This window comes from Microtus pennsylvanicus, chromosome 11 (genome assembly GCF_037038515.1).
Source record: "Microtus pennsylvanicus isolate mMicPen1 chromosome 11, mMicPen1.hap1, whole genome shotgun sequence".
NCBI classification, from domain to species: Eukaryota; Metazoa; Chordata; class Mammalia; order Rodentia; family Cricetidae; genus Microtus; species Microtus pennsylvanicus.
In genome coordinates, this window is record NC_134589.1 from 43,743,665 (window position 1) to 43,766,170 (window position 22,506).

The following is a 22,506-nucleotide window of genomic DNA, read 5'->3' on the forward strand; positions in this document are numbered from 1 at the left end:
TTTCTCTGCGGCTTTGGAGCCTGTCAAGGAGCTAGCTCTTGCCTGTCTCTGCCTCCCAAGTGCTGGTATTAAAGGTGTGCGCCACTAAGGCCCGGCCTCTTTATTGTTTTTTACACATACACACATGTAAGAATACAGCATGTTGAGTTCTTCTAATGTAACTAAGCAAGCCACGAAAGACAGTAAGCAGCATTCCTCTCTGGTTGCTGATTCAGTTCCTGGCTTCAGGCTCCTGTCTTGAACTCTTGCCCTGGCTTCTCTCAGTCACGAACACTGTAATCTGCAGACCAAATAAACCCCTCCTTTCTAAGATTATTCCACCTCTTTTGTGAAAAATGGTTAGGGAGTTATGAATAGAAGTTCAGAGACCTAGACCAAAAGAAGTAAAGATAGAAGGAAGTTAGGCAGTAGTGGTGATGCAGGCCTTTAATCCCAGCACTCAGGAGGCAGAGGCAGGCGGATCTCTGGGAGTTCGAGGCCAGCCTGGTCTACAAGAGCTAGTTCCGGGATGGGCACCAAAGCTCCAGAGAAACCCTGTCTCGAAAAAACAAAACAAAAAGTTAGCTGGGCGGTGGTGGCAGACAGCTTTAATCCCAGAATTTGGTGGATCTCTGTGAGAGTTCAGGGCCAATCTGGTTTACAAGAGCTAGTTCCAGGACAGGCTCCAAAGCTACAGAGAAACCTTGTCTCGAAAAACCAAAAATAAAAGTTACGCTATTCAGCAAAAAGAAAAACAATTTTTGATTATATTTTGCAGGTGGAGGTCAAAGGACAACTTGTAGAAGTCAAATCTTTTCCACCATTTGGAAACTAGGGATCAAATTCACATAAGGCTTGGGGAAACAGGTGCCTTTATCCATTGAGCCATCTCTGGGGCCCACGACTTTCTTTTTTTCTCAGGTTTGAGACATTAATTTGTCCTGGCTGTCCTGAAACTTGCTCTGTAGGCCAGACTGGCCTCAAACTCAGGAATTTGCCTGCCTCTGCCTCAAGTGCTGGTAAGAAGCAGGCCACATTTCGTGGCAGACCTGAAATCCCAGCAGAACCTGAGACAGAGAATTAGGACGTAAGGCCATCACTTTAAAACAAAACAAAAACATATAAAAAACTCATTAGCCTTAGAAATACTGAGCAAGGCATGGTAGGTAGCATGCACTTAAAATCCCAGCACCTGGGAAACAGAAGGATCAAGAATTTAAGGTCAGCCTAACTATGAAACCCTGTTTCAAAAAGCTAAAAAATAATTATTCCTTTAAGCAAGTGCTTCATTTCTACATAAAACCTCTGTAACTATGTGATCCTTTCTTGATCATTTTACATTGGAAAACTACGTTCTTATAAACTATATATTGTCTCCAAATACCTTGAATCATGAAATTTATACTCATCACTTGTTCAACCACTTATAATCAATCATAAGACTCTCAAATATACTAGTATATGTACGTACGTATGTACGTACGTGTACACACACATACATACATACACACACACACACACACACACAATCAGCCCATCAAAATCTTTGGGGAAATAAAAAAAGAGTTACCTTTAGTGTGATATACAATAGCAGCCCTCAGGTCAAAAGAACCCCAGCTATCATTCCTTTCTAGGCCTCTCTGGTATCTCTGTTCTTTGGCGGAGCCTAACAAAGTGTTCGTAGGAGAGGCCAGAGGATTTTGATTTTCTATTTCGTAGTCCTTTGAGAGAAACACTAAAGCACCTTGACTATTGGTGTCTGCTTTTTGCAGGTCACCTATATGACTGGGTTCCAAGGATAAGGCTCCACTCTCAGCAGTCCCAGGTTTTAGAATGTTACCCAGAACTTGAGGACTAGTCCGTTTTTCCAGCTCATAAGCCTTGGGGAACACAGGATGCTCAGTTCCTGAGGGAATTATTTCAGCACCCTGTGAAACCAAAGTGGCAGGATATTCTCCTTGAAATGTCACTTCCATTACTTTATGATCTGATGACTTTCCAATAACAGTCTCTGGGCCAGCACTGGGTTCATTTATAAATGATAAACCCCATTGATTCTGGAAGATATCCCCCAGATTTTGCTGATCTGTCTGAGAGGGCAGATCTACTTGTGCAGTGCTTAACAGCACCGTTTGCATATTTGAAGGGTAGATAAAAAGGCTAGACTTAATTTGTTCAACAGCTGCTGATGTCAGACTCATGTCCTGAAGAACTGAATCAGTCCCAGTAGAGATGGGTGTTAAAGTATTAGCAGCAGTAGTTAGCAGTGGCTGACCCCCTGATGGATACACATTTCCATCAGTTCCTGCTAAAACAGGCCCATTAGAAAAGTTGGCAGAAGTAACAGATTTCAGAGCTGACATGGGGACCTGGGATAATCGACTTGAAGGTTGAGTCTGAGTTTCCCCAGTAGATAATGAAGACGATGAAGATGAGGATGGTGACACAGAAGAGTTCTGTACAGTTTTGTTGAGGTTCTCCTTAACTTTGCTTGCATAACTTATTTTAGGAACTATTTTAGCACTGCTATTATCCACTGGAAAAACTGGGGGTGGTTTAAACAAAGTCCAGGAGTCCTCTTTGGAGGCAGAAGCTGAGGCATGTTTTCCTTTAGGCCGATCATCAAACTTTTTGCTGCTCAAACCAGGTTTAATATCTGAGCTTTTACGAAGTATGTCACTCACAGCAGGTTTTCCACGACTTGTTCCTCCAGGTCCAGTTTCATACTTCCAAATAGGCTTCGAACCATCTGCCCGAGTTCCCTTTTGTTCACTATAGTCAGGCTTTAAACTTTCAAGTCCCTGTTTTAATGCTGGGACACTAGTCTCTTGCATTATTTTGTCCTGCACTAAATTAAGGTTTTCACAACCCTTGGCACTATTGCGCCTAGCTTTCCTTTTTTTAGGAGTTGTATATCCACTCTCAGATCCACTACCATCATTATCTGCTCCTTTGCCCATATAACCATTAGTAATATAGCCTGAATTATTTGTTATAACACCATTTGGAATTGCTACAGTGTCGGTCTTGTCTACCGCCTGGTTCTCTCCAGATTTATTTTCGTAAGACTTCCCATTCTTTTTGTCCATACTGTTTTTCTGAATAAAATTCTTGGTTTTAATTCCTGTTTTTCCAAAGGTGCTGGTCTTTACAGTCTGCTTCAGGCTATTGTCTACAACTTGCTGGTTGCCATTGACGACCCTAGAAATAGGGTTAGTAGCTTCATCAGAACTGAGGCTCTTTAAAGATATTTCTCTTTCTCCAGCATTACCATTTATTTCACCATAGCCTAAAGAAGAAAAACAAAAACAAAACAAAACAAAAGCCATTTAAATCACAATAGTACTAAAAACTCAAAGCTGTTTATTGAATGTCCTGATACTATGGTGTAAGGTTTGTTACTTCACATCTCTATGAAGAGACTTGTCGGCCCTATTTCATAGATTAAAACATTGAGTTCACTGCTAGGCAGAATTGGGACACAATTCACATCAGGTCCATGTACAGGGCCAACAGCCAGAATTAACTAGAAAGAACAGGACCTCTTCAAGCAGCATGCCCGTGAAACAGAATAAACCTACACATTATGGCCATGAAGCTGTTATAAAATAAAAAATCCCCTCACAATTAATTAAATGCAATACAGTCCAGGCAGGTGTGGTAACGGCTTGCAACTTCAGCAAGCACACTGAAAACTGAGGCACCCTGAACTATACACACAAATAGGACCAGAGCTACCCTCTGGGCAAAATCCCAAGTGTTCAGATACAGTAAACTATAAAGGAAAAGAAATAAGGCTGTGACCTTTGCCTAGCATGTATGACCATTGATTGAATTCAATCCCTTGCATTAACCACCCCACCAAAAGTTAGGAAATTGAAGACCGTAAGTGGCTAGTTACAATCCATCTAACAAAGGTCGAAATCCTATAAACTTGGCATCAGATCATACCATAACACACGAAGCAAAAATTTATACCAATATTTCTAAGCAAAGACTTGTTTTCTTATACTTGGGTTAAAAGACTTAGATAAAATAATACCCAGGTCACGAAGTGGCAGAACTAGAAATCTAAACTCAATTGTGGTCACTGCTTTCTGCCCTCATGCAACACTCGCTTGCTCACAAAACTACACAATAAAAGAAATCTAATTTTTTTAATCTGTCAAGTATTTCAATGTAAAGACTTTGCTGTTTACAGTTAAAGATTACAAGGGATCTACTGGGACACAATTCCTACTTACTAGTAAAATGGTGATTAGCCATCAATTGTATAAAGTCCTCAATTCTTAAAGTATTCTTAGTAACTACAAAAAACTTTTGTTTGCTTTTTGATAAAGGGTTTCTCTGGCATCCTGAAACTTTGTAGACCAGGCTGTCCTTAAACTCAGAGATCTGCCTCAGCCTCCCAAGTGCTGGGATTAAAGACATGTGCCACTATCACTCTTCATCAGAAAATACATTTTAAAGAAGTTCTTAACTTTCTGACTGGCATGCATTAAGTCCAAGACTCAACCCTTAGTAATTAGAAGAAAAAATAAAATTCTTAATTTCCAGTGTTAAAGTACTACTTTTCATTTTAAAAAAATCTATGATAGCCAGTCAGACTTCCCGTGGTGAGGGCTGAGTACCCCTAGCAGACATTCTACCACTAGACTATCTCCAGTTCCCAAATAAAAGATCTCATGGAGATGATGGCCAAACCTCCAATCCTAACACTGAGGAGGCAGAAGCAGGGGAATCTGAGTTTGAACGCAGCCTAATCTAGATAAATTCCAGGCCAGTCAGGAATACATATCAAGACCCTGTCTCAAATATATTTCCCTCTTATACAGTCTAACTATGAAACAAGAGTCAAGAACACTATTTGATGTTTTTTCTGTAAAATGTTCTTTTAAAAAATGCTGAAAGCCGGGCGATGGTGGCGCACGCCTTTAATCCCAGCACTCGGGAGGCAGAGGTAGGCGGATCTCTGTGAGTTCGAGACCAGCCTGGTCTACAGAGCTAGTTCCAGGACAGGCTCCAAAGCCACAGAGAAACCCTATCTCGAAAAACCAAAAAAAAAATAAATAAATAAATAAATAAATAAATAAATAAAAAAATGCTGAAAGCTACGGGCAGTAGTGGCATACACCTTTAATCACAGCACTCAGGAGGCAGAGGCAGTGGCAGAATTTCTGAGTTGGAGGCCAACTGCTTGGTGTCTACAGAATGAGTTCCAGATCAGAGCTGGAGAGAAATCTTGTCTCAAATAAATAAATAAACCCCAAAAGCACAAAGTCGAGCCAGGCACAATGGTGCATCATGCACTATCTAAAACAAAAACAAAAATTAGGGGCAGGGGAGAACCAGATCATCATTAAATTTACCCTCCTGAAACTGGATCAAAGACAAGAATTACCTCACTGTTTAATAGCTTAATAGGTTAAACAATCTGTATCTTCTGGATCACTAGTCATAATTTTTGTATTTCAACTAAAGGTGGGCAATGTTACATGAAAAAAAAAATAAAGTTGATGTTCAAATCAAGTTGAACCAAAGTACAGTCTGGTAAGTAAACCAGAACAATTACTATCTAAGAGTACTTAACAGTTCAGATACCAGAAATCGCTCATGGAAAAAACAGTTCAGTAGGAAATGGTGGCCCACACTAACTCAAGCTACACTGGAGAGTGAGACACCAGAATTACAACTTCAACTATAAAGGGTAGCTGAGTGATACACAACTCCTGCCTAGCATACCCAGTGTCCTAGGCTCAGTCCTCAGTTTACAAAACAGTACTTGTTTTAATGACAATTTTTTTTTTGCATTTAACTACATAATACTTCTCCCCTGTGGCTTTGGTATGCACAAAGTATGAAAGGCATCTTTTAAAGCTTAAATATTAAAAAAAATTAAAGAATTCCTAGCACTTATTATTTAGGGCTGCCATGCTAATTCCACTTCAAAGGGGCTCAGCCTAGCTTCTGGATGTGAAGCTGCAATCACAACACATCTGGTCTTCTCTTGTGCCCTCTTCTGGGTTCTGAGAACCAGTTTCTCAAAAGGTTTAGAGTAATGGTCATTGCCCAAAAACATTCTTTTCTTAGCACTGTACACAAAGAAGCAACAGCAGTGTGTGACCAAACCACGTATGAAAAACTTAGCATCTTAAAATTTTCAAACACACTTTCCCTCCTTATTCTTTATCCCAACTTAAGAAATTTTGAGGAGTGCCACTTAATGGTTCAGGGTCTGTATCTCTATGAGGTGAAGTCCTGTGGGGGAACACACAAACTTTATAAAGTGTAAATTTGACATCTAAGAAGCATCATTATTTGACAACCTTCTGAACACCAAAATTAATGCAGTGTTACATAATTCCTAAGTTTCTAGGCTGCTCCAGATCCTCACAATTCAGCACTTAACTTCCAGTGCACATTATCATCAGTCCGTGCCACCTTACAAAGGAATATCTGATAGCCAGCTGCTGTCTTCAAAGTTACATTGCCAACAATAAGTTTTTCATCAGTAACTGCTCGTATTAAATGACAGCCTGACTTTTAACATTAAGTTTCCCTTCATTTCTCGTCGGTTTATAAACATTTTTAATCTGCGAATATATAATCTTTGATGCTTATTTCTTGAGTTATCTCCTCAAGACGTTGGCGTTTAGCATGTTAAATAAAATTCAGTTTGGGGATCTATATGGGTTCTTAAATACACAAACTACCTTTCCCGAAATACCACCGAAAAAGTCTTGTCCAAGATGAGAAGGTATTGACACAACCTCACGGCCAAGCCACTTTCAGGTCTTCGTTAGTCAGAGTGGGGACCCAAACTGTGCCTGTTGTCCATCCATTTGATTTATCCCTCCCTGCAGTCGCTACCCGTACCCAGAAGTCTGGCTGCTGAGTGGGAAACGGATGGAACAAGGTTTAAGAGGTTGTTCCCCCCCCTTTTTTTTTTCTTGGGAGGAAAGGCGCTGCTGGAAAGAAAAAGGCCTAAGTGAGAGCCTCTGAGGCGGAGTCGTGAGCGAACCTGGCAGGAGATGAGATTCCTGTGGCAGAGAAACTCGTGACCCGGGAGCTCGGTTCCCGCTGGGTACCCCACCCGGCCTCAGGCACCGCCTCTACCGAAAACGAACCCCTCGCCCCTCGCAGGCCCGCGGCCGCCGCCCGGGCCTCCTTCCCTCTCAAGCTCGTCTTCGAGGCCGGCTCCCCGCCCGGCCGCCCGCCCGCGCCTCCCGCCGCACCCGGGAGCGGGAAACGCGGCCGTCGGCGCGCGGGTCCACGGTGCAGGCCGCTCCCCTCGTGGCCGCTTCCCTCCCCCACCCCAACCGCCCCCGCCCCTCACCCCAGGGACCCGCCCGGGGCCGCGCGGCCGCCACCGGGTTACACAACCCGGCGCGGGGCGGGGGGAGGGGCGCCGGGCGCCGGGCGCCCGCAGTGCGGGGGACCCGGCCGTGGCCGCCGAGGGTCCAGGGGCCTCGGTCCCGGCGTGCCGTGTGGCCTTCCGCACCCTTCCCCCCCTCCGCTCCTCAGCCGGCCGGAGTCGGTGACAGGAATCGGCTTCCAACATGGCGGACAGGAAGCGGCCCCGCGAGGAGGAGAGAACATTCCAGCCTCGCCGGCTCTGAGGAGAGCGGGCCAGGGGCGCCGGCCTCCGGAGGAGCCTCGCGGACAGACAGCAGGGCCCGGCGCCAGACAGGGGCGTTTAGGGGTGGAAACGACCCCCGGGACGAAGGGGTCCCCGCCGCCCCCCAGACAGCAAACCCCAAGGCCACAGGTGGGCTAGGGCTGGCGGGTGAGGGCGGACGCTTCCTCGCCTCGGCTCAGCCCGGCTCCGCGCCGCCGGCGGGAGGGTCTCGCGACACCACCCGCGCCCGGATCCACTAGGCCTGCCTGAATCACACACACCTCGAGGGAATTATTTTTGAGGGCGGCCGAGTTTCACCCCTCCTTAGGGCCCCCCACGTTCGGGCAACTCTGGGGCCGCAGGAGGAAAAAAAAATGAAAATCAAAATAAGGTTGGACTTGCAAGGCCGAGCGTCCAGGTCTGCCTCCAGCCGGGGCGGGGGCCGGGGAAGGTCACGCTGGCCTGCGCGGGCCTCTCCCATGCTGGGGGGAAGGCGAGGGCGCTGCGATCCCCACCTCGCGGCCCGCGCCCGGGAAGAATGAAAGGGGGCATCCCCGGGCCCGCGGGACGCACACCCCGACCGGGTCCGCGCTTTTCCCAGCTAGCCCCACCCCCATCCCCTCGCCGCCCCCCCCCCCAGCCCGGGTCCCCTTCCCCCACCGCCCTCCCTCCCGGACCTGTTTTCTTCTTCGGCGTTTCCTGGTGCTGCTGGAGGGTGTGTTTCTGCTCATGTTTCAGCGGCTTGGGCTGGGCCTTAGGGCTGCCCTCGGCTCCATGCTGCAGGTACTGGTGAGGCTGCTGGTGATGGTGGTGGTGGTGGTGGTTGTGGCTGTGGTTGTAGAAATAGTAATGGTGGTGGTGGTGCGACTGCGACTGCTGCTGCTGCTGGGGGTGATGGTGCGGATGGTGGTGGCTGTGATGGTGCTGAGGCTGTGGCTGGCCGGGCTTCTCCTCCATTGAAAGCGGCTGGGACTCCCTGGCTGAGGCTGCGGGCTGCTGCACCGTCAGGATCTGAGGCTGCTTCTCAGCGCTCGCTCAGTATATCTGAGCGCGTCTCGCCAGCGCACTGGTTAAGCGAGCGGATCGGCAAGATTGGCAGCTGCGCTCCGGCAATCAGGAGCCACGCTGAGCCTCAAGCCCCGCCCCTAGCCCAAATCCTCTTCCCTTCCCCTTCGCCACCGCCGCCTGGCCAACGCCACTTACCCTATGCAACCTCACGGGGCCGGGCCTTCAACGTCAGCATTATGGCTCTCTCTTCTATCGCTTTCTCTCCTTTACCACGCAGTTAGCGAACAGCACTTTCTACACTCCTCACAGGCAAGCAAGCTGATTTCGAGTGTAGCAGATTCCACTGACGATTACTGGCGCTAGAAGCCATCTGTTGGTTTTGCACCTCCTAGAATCTGTTGTGATATATGTGTGTGTGTGTGTGTGTGTGTGTGGTTTTTTTTTTTAAATCCTTTTCCGGGTAGCCAGCACGGAGGGGGAAGCTCAATTTCCTTAACCCTTTGGCCACGAAAAGGGGCAATACAAAAGAGGAAATAAATTCATTTTTAAGAATACAAAACCTTCACAACTCGATAGATCGTTTTGTATTCTGGATTCATTTTGCTTTGTATTCATATGCTAATCTCTTCCTTTGCACGGAGGGATTATAGGGTTCCACAATGGGGTATCTGTGTAATTTTCTAAAAGGGCACAAAGGGCTTAAAGCATTGTTTCTTTGTAGTTGAAGGCGAAAGAGGGAGGGAGGGATGAAAAATCTATGCTGAATTTTTTTTGTTTTGTTTTGTTTTAATTAAACACTACAGGTGAGGTCAACTATGGGACCAAAATGGGTTCAGAATAAGAATTTCAAGAGTGAAGAAGGGACACCTTTAAAAGTTCTTACCGTTTTGTTTTTCACATTTTTTTGTTTTGCATTTACAAAAATTATTGAAATTTAAAGATGTATTTGCATTTTATGGGGTTTATTCAACTAATCTTGTCATGGTAGGAAGGAATAGGGTTGTGATGAGCACAGACACAGGGTACCCTCAAAATATATTTCTGTGGGCTTGGGGGGTATTTGGTTTGGTTTGGTTTGGTTTGGTTTTGAAACAGAATCTAACTACGCAACTCTAATTGACTTCGAGCTCCAAAAGTACAACTGACCTCCAACTAAGAGATCCCTCTGCCTCTGCCTCCTGAGTGCTGGGATTAAAGTTCTACACCACACACCTAGCCAGTGTGCGATTTCTTAAGACTACATGTACACTTGCTTTATAATTTGTTAAATGGGATAAATATTTCTCTATGTAACACAAGGAAAATTTTAAATGTAATATTTACCATCTTAACCTGTTTTTTGTTTGTTTCTGTTTTGTTAGTTTGAGACAGGGTCTTACTATGTGACCCTGATTGGCCTGGTATTATTTACTATGTAGCCAAGGCTGGGTTCCAACTTGTTGCCATCCCCCTGCCTCTACCTCACAAATACTGTCATTTCAGACATGCACCATTATACCCAGCTTCTACTTGTAATAACCATTTGGAGCACATAGTTCAGGGTATTAGGACACGCCCACTGTCGTACAGCTATAATCCAGTGCATCTCTGGAACCCATCTTGTAAAACTGAAACTCCATGTCCATTAAATAAGTTCCTTGAAGCTGGAGAGATGGCTCAGCTGATAAGAGCATGCATATTCTGCTCTTGCAGAGGACCAGAGTTCGATTCTGAACATTCGCATGGAAGGTCAATCATCCTTAACTCCAGTTCCTGAGGGTCCGACCCCTCTTCAACCTCCTTCAGGCAAAACACTCATACAGGTAAAATAGATTTTTTTCCTTTGGTTCTGTTTTTGATACAGGGTTTCTCTGTGTAACCACCCTGGCTGTCCTGGAACTTGCTTTGTAGACCAGGCTGGCCTCACTGGAATTCACAGAGATCCTCCTGTCTCTGTTTCCCGATCATGCTGGGATTAAAAGCATATGCCACCACAAATTCACAAATATATCTTTTTTTTTAAAGACAAAAGATTGAGCTGAGCGGTGGTGGCACATGCCTTTAATTTCAGCACTCAGGAGGCAGAGGGAGGCAGATCTCTGTGAGTTTGATGCCCGCCTGGTCTACAAGAGCTAGTTCCAGGACAGGCTCCAAAGCTATAGGGAAACCCTGTCTCAAAAAAAAAAAAAAAACAAGGGGCTGGAGAAATGGCTCAGCGGTTAAGAGCATTGCCTGCTCTTCCAAAGGTCCTGAGTTCAATTCCCAGCAACCACATGGTGGCTCACAACCATCTGTAATGAGGTCTGGTGCCCTCTTCTGGCCTGCAGGCATACAGGCAGACAGAACACTGTATACATAATGAGTAAATAAATAAATATATTAAAACAAAAACAAAAGAGGGGCTAGAGAGATGGCTTAGTGGTTGAGAGCACTGGCTGCTCTTCCAAAGGTCCTGAGTTCGGGCTGGAGAGATGGCTCAGTGGTTAAGAGCATTGCCTGCTCTTCCAAAGGTCCTGAGTTCAATTCCCAGCAACCACATGGTGGCTCACAACCATCTGTGATGAGGTCTGGTGCCCTCTTCTGGCCTTCAGACATACAGACAGAATATTGTATACATAATAAATCAATAAATATTTAAAAAAAAAAAAACAAAGGTCCTGAGTTCAATTCCCAGCACACACGTGATGGCTCACAACCATCTGTACCCCTCTTCTGGCACCCTCTTCTGGCATATGGGCATGTGTGGAGGCAGAATGTTGTATACATAATAAATAAATCTTAAAAAAAAAGAATATCTTTCCTTTTTATGACTGAATAATATTCCACATGAGTGTGTGCTTTGGGAAGGCGTATACAGCATTTTGTAGTATCCATTTATCTGATAATAGGTATGTAAAGTTTATAATTTTTTATTTAAAATGTGACATGAGAGGAACATGTCAATGAGTTTGAGACCAGTCTGGTCTACCTAGCAAGTTAAGACCAGCCAGGACTACATAGTAAGACTCTATCTCGGAAAAAACAATTATTTGTTTGTGTGTACATGCATGTGAATGTAGTGACCTCAGGGCCAGAAGAGTCGAATCCCCCGGAACTGGGAAACTAGAGTTACTGAATATGATTTGTCTTACTTGGTGCTAGGAACCAAATCCAGATCCTCCCCAGAGCAGGAAATGCTCTTCACCACTGAGCCATCTCCCTAGCCCACAATTGCTCAATTCTGATTGCTAGTAATATCATCTTGATTAGTCTCTATTATTCCCACGTGCTTAAAATGTAAACAGAATTCAGCATTATGGAGCCAGAGAGAAGGAACGTGTGCGCGTGCCCGTATTTGACTTAGACATTAAGTTGGAAAGTAGAATTCCCATTCCTGAGTCTAACTTTTTTTCTGTATTTTACTTTGAGACAAACAAAACCCACTCAATGAATTTCTGACTTACACTTTCACTTGTCTTACTTTATTCACTCATAGACAGTTGTACTGACTTAAGCAATTTAACTTTTAGCCAAGTATTGTGAGGAACACCTCTCCTCCTGGCACTAGGGTCAGGTAGAAGGAGGGGGACTAAGGAAGACCTGGGGTGTGGGGGAAGATAGGAGTACCTGAAGCTCAAGGTCATCCTTAGTTGTGCCTGGAGCTTGGTCTGAGATTAGCCTGACCCTCAGATAGATAGATAGATAAATAAATAAATAAATAAATAAATAAAAACTTTTAACGTAATAATAAAATAAAATAGTTGTATAAATAAACATAAATGGCGGTGTTGGTGCACACATTTTTTTTTTTTTTTTGGTTTTTCGAGACAGGGTTTCTCTGCGGTTTTTGAGCCTGTCCTGGAACTAGCTTTTGTAGACCAGGCTGGCCTGGAACTCACAGAGATCTGCCTGCCTCTGCCTACCAAGTGCTGGGATTAAAGGCGTGCGCCACTCACCACAGAGTGAGTTCCAGGACAGCAAGGATAATTACTCAGAGAAACCCTGTCTGAAAAAATAGAAAAAAGTGAAAAAGCAAGTAAATATAAACTAAAAATAAATTATAAGAAAATTTTCGGGGGCTGGAGAGATGGCTCAGAGGTTGGGAGCATTGCCTGCTCTTCCAAAGGTCCTGAGTTCAATTCCCAGCAACCACATGGTGGCTCACAACCATCTGTAATGAGGTCTGGTGCCCTCTTCTGGCCAGCAGACATACACACAGACAGATTATTGTATACATAATAAATAAATAAATATTTAGAAAAAAATTTAAAAAAAAAAAAAAGAAAATTTTCTAGGTAGTGGTGGCAAAATTATTTAATCCCAGCACTGTGTAGACCTGCCTCTGCCTCCAAATGCTGGGGTTAAAGGCGTGTGCCTCCACTGCCTGGTCCCTGAATTTATTTAAAAAAAAATCATTGTGGCGCACGCCTTTAATCCCAGCACTCGGGAGGCAGAGGCAGGCGGATCCCTGTGAGTTCAAGACCAGCCTGGTCTACAGAGCTAGTTCCAGGACAGGCTTCAAAGCCACAGAGAAACCCTGTCTCGAAAAACAAAGCAAAAAAAAAAATCATTAAATGAATTTCAGGTTGTGGTTAGGACAAAGGGGCTTCTTTCCCTTTGTCCTTTTTTTCTTTCTTTCTTCCTTCCTCCCTCCCCCCGTCCCTCCCCCCCTCTCTCTGTCTCTCTCTTTCTTTGAGAAGTCTGTTTGATGGTGAAGCCTCGCAAGCTCCTCTTCACACCAGCATGGATGGCTGGTGACTCCACAGAGGATGAGGAAGGTGGCTGTCGAACAGAAGAGCCCCCATGGCCTCAGACAGGGCAAAGCCCAGAATGATATAAGAAGAGAGCTTGAGAGGTGGACTTCTGGCACAGCCCGAGAGTCCCTGCACCGCTTCATCCCAGTGGCAATTCTTGCTCAGCCATGCCTACTGTGGTGCTCTAGCACTTGACTACTCTGTGTCAGTGTCCCAGGGAAAAACACCCGTTTGGACCCCCAGTCTAGTCACTTGGAGTGGGGAACTGCTACCAGATGAGGCCTCTGGTCTACTCAGGAGGGAGGCAGACCCTGGCCAGATTAGATCCCTGGTAGGGGAACTGATCAGAGCTGGAGAAAGGAGCAGTGCCTTCGTAGTCTGTATTTTTAAATCAGCACTCTCCCACTCCCCTGCAGCCTCAGCTCAACCCACAGGTGTTCCCTGCTCTAGGACAGAATTTCTATTAAAAAAAACTGTTTTGCAGGGGTTGGAGAGATGGCTTAGAGATTAAGAGCACTGACTGCTCTTCCAGAGGTCCTGAGTTCAATTCCCAGTAACCTCATGGTGGCTCACAACCATCTGTAATGAGATTTGGTGCCATCTCTTGGCAAGTGTATGTGTATAAATACTAAAAAAAATGTTTTGCCTGGCAGTGGTGGCCAGCCGGAACTATTACACAGAGAAACCTTGTCTCAGAAGACAAAAGAAAAGAAAATGTTTTGAAGCCAGGTGGTGATGGCACATGCCTTTTTTTTTTCCCCCGAGATATGGTTTCTCTGTGTAACAGCCTTGGCTGTCCTGAAACTAGCTCTTGTAGACCAGGCTGGCCTTGAACTCACAGAGATCCGCCTGCTTCTGCCTCCTGAGTATTGGGATTAAAGGCTTGTGCTACTACCGCCCAACCTGCCAGGCTGTTCTTCAGCTCATAAAGATCTGCCTGTCTTTGCCTCCTGAGTGCTAGGAATAGTACGTGCCTTTAATCCCAGCACTCAGGAGGCAGAGGCAGGTGGATCTCTGTGATTTTGAAGCCATTCTGGTCTACATGGCTAGTTCCTGGACAACTAGGGCTGTTATACAGAAGCTCTGTCTCAATTAAAAAATAAACAAAACACAAAAACTAAAACATTTTGAGCTATAGAGCTATATGTTGTGATACATGCCTTTAATCCTATCGTTCAGGAGATAAAGGCAGGTGGATCTCTATGAGTTTGAGACCAGCCTGGTCTACACAGTAAGTTCCAGGCCAGCAAGGTTTATATAATGAGACCCAATCTCAAAAGCAAAATAATAATAAAGGCAGAAGCTTGTACCACCATAGTTTATGTGGTGTTGGGGATCAACTACAGAGCTTTGTGCATGCTAAACAACAACTCTATCAACTATATTACAACTCCGACCCTGAAACAAATTTTGAAAGAACAAGATATTTTCATTATTATTTAATATTTTAAAAGGTAATATAAATATTTTTATTAATTTTTTTATGCTTGAAAAACAAAAATGATGTCTTATGGATGTCTTGTTTTTGGGTCTGTCTGCACCATGTGCGTGTCTGGTTCCTCAGAGGCCATAAGAGGGCATCAGATGGAATTACAAACTATTGTGAGATACTGTATGGATGTTGGGAATCCAACGCTAAACCCTGGGTCCTTTAGGAGAGCAGACCATGCTCTCCTAACTACTGACCAATCTCTCCAGCCCCATCTTAAACCTGAATTCGTGCCTATTAAAATGTAAATAACATTTTGGAATTTGACTTAGAAGTATTAACCTCATGCTGCGTGTATGCTTTTCATCCCAGCACTAAGAAGGTTGAGACGTGATGATGACTAAAACTTTGAGGACAGCCTGGATTACATAGTGAGATCCAGGCCAGCCATGGCTACACAGTAGACCCTGTCTCAAAGGGCAAAATAAAATAAAATAAAAGCAAAACAACAATAAAATCAAAGAAACAAGTTTTATCTATAGGGTATGACAGCATATAAAATAGTAACTCAAAAGAAAGTTGAGAAATGAAAACAATAAGATCTTTAACTCACTTAAACATTTGCAAATATTTATTGAGCAGTTTCTTTTTTTTTAAAGATTTTTTTTTAATTTATTTATTATGTATACAGTGTTCTGCCGGCACGCCTTCAGGCCAGAAGAGGGCACCAGATCTCATTACTGATGGTTGTAAGCCACCATGTGGTTGCTGGGAATTGAACTCATGACCTCTGGAAGAGCAGCCAGTGCTGTTAACCTCTGAGCCATCTCTCCAGCCCCTATTTAACAGTTTCTGTCTGTTGATTTTTGGTGGAGTTTTGGTTTTTTGTGTATTGGGTTGTTTTTTTTTTTCAAGACAGGGTTTCTCTGTGGCTTTGGAGCCTGTCCTGGAACTAGCTCTGTAGACCAGGCTGGTCTCGAACTCACAGAGATCCGCCTGCCTCTGCCTCCCAAGTGCTGGGATTAAAGGGGTGCCCCACCATCGCCCGGCTTTGGGTTTTTTTTTTTTTAAACAAAGTTTCTCTTTTCTCTGTAGCTTTATAGTCTCTCCTGGGAACTCACTTTGTAGACCAGGCTGACCTTGAACTCAAGGAGCTGCCTGTCTCTGCCTCCCAAGTGCTAGGAATAAGGACAGGTGCTACCACACCCAGAGTAGTTTTTTGTTTTTGTTGTTGTTGTTTTTGTTTTTTTGAGACAGGGTTTCTCCGTGGCATTGTTTTTGTTTTGTTTTGTTTTTTTTTTTTTTTTTGGTTTTTTCAAGACAGGGTTTCTCTGTGGCTTTGGAGCCTGTCCTGGAACTAGCTCTTGTAGACCAGGCTGGTCTTGAACTCACAGAGATCCGCCTGCCTCTGCCTCCCGAGTGCTGGGATTAAAGGCATGCGCCACCACCGCCCGGCCTCACCTAGCTAATTCTTGAACATTTTTTCTTTATCAGCTATTATGTACTTATTTGGAATTTTGTTGTTTCTCTTCGCCCAGTTTGAGAGATTAATTAAGTAGAGTTGAAGCCAGGCGGTGGTTGGCACACGCTTTTAATCCCAGCACTCAGGAGGCAGAGGCAGGCAGATCTCTGTGAGTTCGAGGACAGCCTGGTCTACAGAGCTACTTCCAGGACAGGTCCCAAAGCTACAGAGAAACCCTGTCTCAAAAAAAACCAAAAAAGAAAGAAAGGCCAGGCGGTGGTGGCACACGCCTTTAATCCCAGCACTTGGGAGGCAGAGGCAGGCAGATCTCTGTGAGTTCAAGACCAGCCTGGTCTACAAGAGCTAGTTCCAGGACAGGCTCCCAAACCACAGAGAAACCCTGTCTTGAAAAACCAAAAAAAAAAAAAAAAAAAAAAAAGAAAGAAAGAAAGAAAGAAAAAAAGAAAATCACATCTCAAACACCTATTTTCCATGTGCCTTTAATCTCTTACTTTGGGTACAATTGCAACCTAGGAAGTACAGCAATTTTTGACTCTGACCTTTGACTGAGTTTGCTCATCTCTCACTTATGTAGGACAGGTAGCATGGCCTCTAACTTCCTTCCCACTCGAACATCCTATGGTTTCTGCTCTTTCTTCCCAGAGACCACCCTTTTATTATAATAACTTCTAAACAGCAAGAAGTATTACTGAAATTTTCTAATTTTCAAAAGTAACTACTAGTTCTAACTTTATTTTTTTTTAAGATTTATTTATTTCTTATGTATACAGCATTCTGTCAGCATGTATGCCTGCACACCAGAAGAGGGCACCAGATTTCATCATAGATGGTTGTGAGCCACCATATGGTTGCTGGGAATTGAACTCAGGACCTCTGGAAGAGCAGCCTTAACCTCTGAGCCATCTCTCCAGCCCGAGTTCTAACTTTATAATCAGAAACAGGTTTAGGTAGTTTTATGCAGATGGAGAATTTGCTTTTCAATGATAGTTACAGTTTCAAAGTAAGGCAACTCACTAGTGACATTCACGGTTTCATTTTAGCAGGAAGAGTTTTATTCACACATCTATGATGGCTAAAGAAGGTCCATTTTGTTGTTATTTTGTTTTGTTTTGAGACAGGCTTTCTCTGTGTAACAACCCTAGCTGACCTGGAACCAACTCTTGTAGACAAGGCTGGCATTGAACTCACAGAGATCCCTCTACCTCTGCCTCCTAAATTCTGGGACTAAAAGCGTGTGCCATCACTGCCCGGCAAGAAACTCCGTTTTTGTACTAGGCATCCATCTTGGTACCTAATAGCTGTCTGTGACTCAAGTTCCTGGAAGGTAAATTCCTGGCAGCACTGACTTCTTGATCTGGACAAAAATTTTGTTGTCAGAACTGAGATGGAAGCCTTCCTTATCTGCTTCATTTATACCTCAATTGGGCACATTACTGAGCTGCTCCAAACTGTTTTCTCATCTGAAAAAATAGTTCTAGTGTTTGTAAATGTAAATGATGCTGTTTTAACTTCTTTGTTTCTGTTATGTTTTTTTTTTGTTTTTCTTTTTTTTTTTTTTTTTTTTTTTTTGGTTTTTCGAGACAGGGTTTCTCTGTGGTTTTGGAGCCTGTCCTGGAACTAGCTCTTGTAGACCAGGCTGGTCTTGAACTCAGAGATCCGCCTGCCTCTGCCTCCCAAGCGCTAGGATTAAAGGCGTGCTCCACCACCGCCTGGCATGTTTTGTATTTTTGAGAGAGGTTTTCTCTATGTAACATTCCTGGCTATCCTGGAACTAGCTCTGTAGACCAGGCTGGTCTCGAACTCACAGAGATCCGCCTGCCTCTGCCTCCCGAGTGCTGGGATCAAAGGCGTGCGCCACCATCGCCAGGCTCTCTCTTTACTCTTAAAGCCATGCCCACTCCCTCCCCCATCCGCTGAGACAGGCTGATCTTCAGTTTCAGGCCTGAGCTCTGTCTCTTTTCCGTCTTCCTCTCTGAGAAGCATCTTCACTTTTGCCTCTCTCCCCTCTTCTCCCCTTCCCACCTCCCCCATGCTTCTCTCTCTCCCCCCCCTTTCCCCTCTCTCCTCTCTCTCTCCCCTCTCTCTCCTCTTCTACCTTCTCCCTTCCCCTTCCAGAACCCCCTTGAATAACTTGAATAAATATCCAACCTCACTCTGCATGTCATGCCTACCCTTGTCTCTGTCTCTTGCCCTCCGGCCACGTGTCTCCCTGGGACCAGCCACTGCTCGGGGATCGGCAGCCATCTCTGCCTGGGACTGGCTGCTCTCAGGGCCTGCGGCCTGCCGCCACATGGCCCGCAACCAAGGCTTGGGGACCTAGAACATTTCTATTGCCTACTGCCGCCGGGAACCTTCAGCATTTTTAATTTTTTCCATTACATTGGGGCCTAGTGAAAGGAAGTTAGGTCGTCTTAGAGTTACTGTTGTGTTTTGTTTTGTTTTTTTTTGTTGTTTTTTTTTTTTTTTTTTGGTTTTTCGAGACAGGGTTTCTCTGTGGCTTTGGAACCTGTCCTGGAACTAGCTCTGTAGACCAGGCTGGTCTCGAACTCACAGAGATCCGCCTACCTCTGCCTCCCAAGTGCTGGGATTAAAGGCCTGCGCCACCATCGCCGGGTTTAGAGTTACTGTTGTGATGAAACACCAGGAACAAAAGCAATCTGGGGAGGAAAGGGTTTACAATCCTGAATTACAATCCAGTGAGGGAAGCCAAAGCAGGAAGTCAGACACAGGAACCTAGAGGCAGGAGGTATATAGGTTACTATAGGTCATGGAGGAGTGCTATTACTGGCTAGCTCAGACTGTTTTCTTTTTTTTCTTCTTTCTTTTCTTTTTTTGGTTTTTCGAGACAGGGTTTCTCTGTGGCTTTGGAACCTGTCCTGGAACTCACAGAGATCTGCCTGCCTCTGCCTCCCAAGTGCTGGGATTAAAGGAATGCGCCACCATCGCCCGGCCTCTTTTTTTTTTCAAGACAGTATTTCTCTGGGAACCCCTGGCTGTCTGGGATTTTACTCCCTTAGACCAGGCTGGCCTTGAACTCAATGCTGGAATTCAAGGCCTGTGCAACCACTGCTTACTTAAAGCATCCAGAGAGCTGGGTGTTGGTGGTGAACACCTTTAATCCCAGCACTCCAGAGGTTGAGGCTATTGGATCTCTGTGAATTTGAAGCCAGCCTAGTCTACAAAGTGAGTTCCAGGACAGCTAGAGCTGTTACACAGAGAAACCCTGTCTCAGAAAAACAAAACAAAAAAGCATCCAGAACCACCTACCAGGGGAGACCCTATCTATCCACAATGGGCTGGGCCCTCCCCCAGCAATCACTAATTAAGAAAATGCCCTTCAGCTTGCCTGCTAAGGACAAGTATCAAGTAAGCAGAAAAACTAGCCATTGGGTGGAGCCCACTGACCTTTCTCTCCCTCACTTCACTTCCTGATTTGCGTGGAATGAGAAACTCTGGTCCAGGAAGCGTTCCAGTTTCCTTTTGCTAGAGACCAGTGACCTAAAAAATCTTCAGTCCCTTTAGTTTGCTTCTCCTAGATAGTTTATCACAATAATGACACAGTGTGATTAGTGTTTTCCCAAGTTTCAAAAGGGCAGGCATAAGCTGTAATTGAAATTCAAGAACAATGAACTGGACAGTGGTTGCAGACCCCTTTAATCCCAGCACTTGGGAGGCAGAGGCAGGCGGATCTCTGTGTTCCAGGACAGCCAGGGCCACACAGAGAAAAAAAAAACAAAAAGAAAATGTCGTCTTTTGATTCCTTCTTTTTGCTTCTAATGTGTACTTAGTATGTTGGGGTCTATAGTTAGAGGCACACAGAAGTTGGACTAAAGGTTTGCCTGAGAGTAAAACAACTTAACTGGTTTAAATTAGCAATACAGAATTTAGTCAGTGTGGTCAAAATGTCTTAGAAGCTATAAGGAAATAGTGTAATCATGGAAACTATAGCTATTGGTTTATTGCCTCTCTCCATTCTCCAAGTATTTCAAAAGTCATATGATTGCTACTGTTAATTATTGATTGTGGTGTAATAATTTACCTAATCACTTTAGTGCCTTTAACAATGTGCCATAGCACAACTGTAGAGATCGGAAGACAGCTTGAGGGAGTCAGTTCTCTTCCTCTAACTTGTGGGTTCTGGATCATATTCAGAGGCAAGGATCTTTACTGGCTATGCCACCTCACAGGCCTCTAGCAGTGTTTTATAAGTGTTCAGTGTACAAAACTGTGGACTCCTTAAAAAAATTTTTAAAGAATTATTTATTATGTATACAGTGTTCTGCCTACATGTATGCAGGGCACTAGATCTCATTACAAGTAGTTGTGAGCCACCCTGTGGTTGCTGGGAATTGAACTCAGGACCGTTGGAACTTTTGGAAGAGTAGCCAGTGCTCTTAACCTCTGAGCCATCTTTCCAGCCCCCATCCTTAAAGTTTTTAAAAATTATTAATTGATATTTATGTTTATGAATGTTTCACATACATGTATTATGTGTGTGCACCACACACATTCCTAGTGTTCATGGAAGTCAGAAGAGACTGTCTGATCTCCTGGAACCAGAGTTATAGATGGTTGGAAACCTCCATGTGGGTGCTCGAAACTGAGCCTGAGTCCTCTGGAAGAGCAACAAGTGCTCTTAACCACTGAGCCCTCCAGCCATCTTTGGTTAAATTCATTTCTATTTTGTGTGTTTATTCATTCATCTTGAGACTAAATCTCCTGTTGCTCACTCTGGCCTTAAACTTTCTATGTGCTGGGCGGTGGTGGCGCACGCCTTTAATCCCAGCACTCGGGAGGCAGAGGCAGGCAGATCTCTGTGAGTTCGAGGCCAGCCTGGTCTACAAGAGCTAGTTCCAGGACAGGCTCCAAAGCCACAGAGAAACTCTGTCTCGAAAAAACAAAAAAACAAAAACAAAAAAACTTTCTATGTAACCTAGATGACCCTGAACTTCTGATCTTCCTGCCTCCACCTCTTGGGGGCTAGGGTCCTCTGAATTCTCCCCACACTTGGTTGTGTACAACACCAGCAGTTGAACCCCAGGTATCAATCACAAGAGCTGGGCAAGCATTCTACCAATGGAGCTACATCTCCAGCCCGAATACTTTATTAAATTGATAGTATTATAAATTTGGTCATTGTAATTTTTTAAAGGATTTTTGTTGTTGGGACTGGAGAGATGGCTCAGTGGATGAGAATACCTGTCTGCTCTAGCAGAGACTCGGGTTCAATTCCCAGTACCCACATGGCAGCTCACAGCTGTCTGTAGCTTCAGTCCAAGGAAATCCAGTGTCCTTTTCTGGTCTCTGTGGGCACTGCACAGATGTAGTGTACTTATATGCCAGCAGAACTCCCATACACAAAAAAGTAATAAATATTTTTTTGTTTGTTTTTTGAGACAGGGTTTCTCTGTAGCTTTGGAGCCTGTCCTGGAACTAGCTCTTGTAGACCAGATTGGTCTCAAACTCACAGAGATCTGCCTGCCTCTGCCTCCCAAGTGCTGGGATTAAAGGCGTGTGCCACCTCCGCCCAGCTAAATAAATATTTTTTACAAAAATAATTTTTGCTGTTGGTATAGAAATATAATTAATTTTATGGGGAGGGCAAGAATGTTGATACAGGGCTAGAGAGGTGGCTCAGAGGTTAAGAGCATTACCTGCTCTTCCAAAGGTCCTGAGTTCAATTCCCAGCAACCACATGGTGGTTCACAACCATCCGTAATGGGGTCTGGTGCCCTCTTCTGGCCTTCAGGTATACACACAGACAGAATATTGTATACATAATAAATAAATAAATATTAAAAATAGAATGTTGGTACATGCTTTTAATCCTAGCACTCAGGAGACAGAAGCAGGTTGATTTCTGAGTTTGAGGCCAGCTTGGTCTACATAGATAGTTCTAGACCAGCCAGGACTTTATAATGAGACTCTATCTTAAAAATAAAAATAAAATAAAATGAAATGAAATGTAAATAATTTTTTTTCAGGACTGAACCTGAGCCGGGCGGTGGTGGCGCAGGCCTTTAATCCCAGCACTCGGGAGGCAGAGGCAGGCGGATCTCTGTGAGTTCGAGGCCAGCCTGGTCTACAGAGCTAGTTCCAGGACAGGCTCCAAAGCCACAGAGAAACCCTGTCTCGAAAAAAACAAAAACAAAACAAAACAAAACAAAAAGACTGAACCTGTCCTGGAACTCCCTCTGTAGACCAGGCTGGCCTCAAACTCACAGAAATCCACCTGCCTCTGCCTCCAGAGTGCTGGGATTATAGGCGTGTGCCACCA

General features: G+C 44.5%; 1 protein-coding gene across 1 annotated transcript in view; it reads right to left on the reverse strand.

Moving 5' to 3' along the window:
* Positions 1 to 8,648, reverse strand: part of Nufip2 (nuclear FMR1 interacting protein 2) — a 33,445-nt gene extending 24,797 nt beyond the window's left edge. The window contains exons 1-2 of the mRNA XM_075991557.1: positions 8,275 to 8,648; positions 1,550 to 3,268 (exon numbers count right to left, since the gene is read on the reverse strand). Of these exons, the coding sequence (XP_075847672.1) occupies positions 1,550 to 3,268; positions 8,275 to 8,554 (1,999 nt within the window). The 5' untranslated portion in view covers positions 8,555 to 8,648. The remainder of the gene's footprint in view (positions 1 to 1,549; positions 3,269 to 8,274) is intronic.
* Positions 8,649 to 22,506: the final 13,858 nt, after the last annotated feature.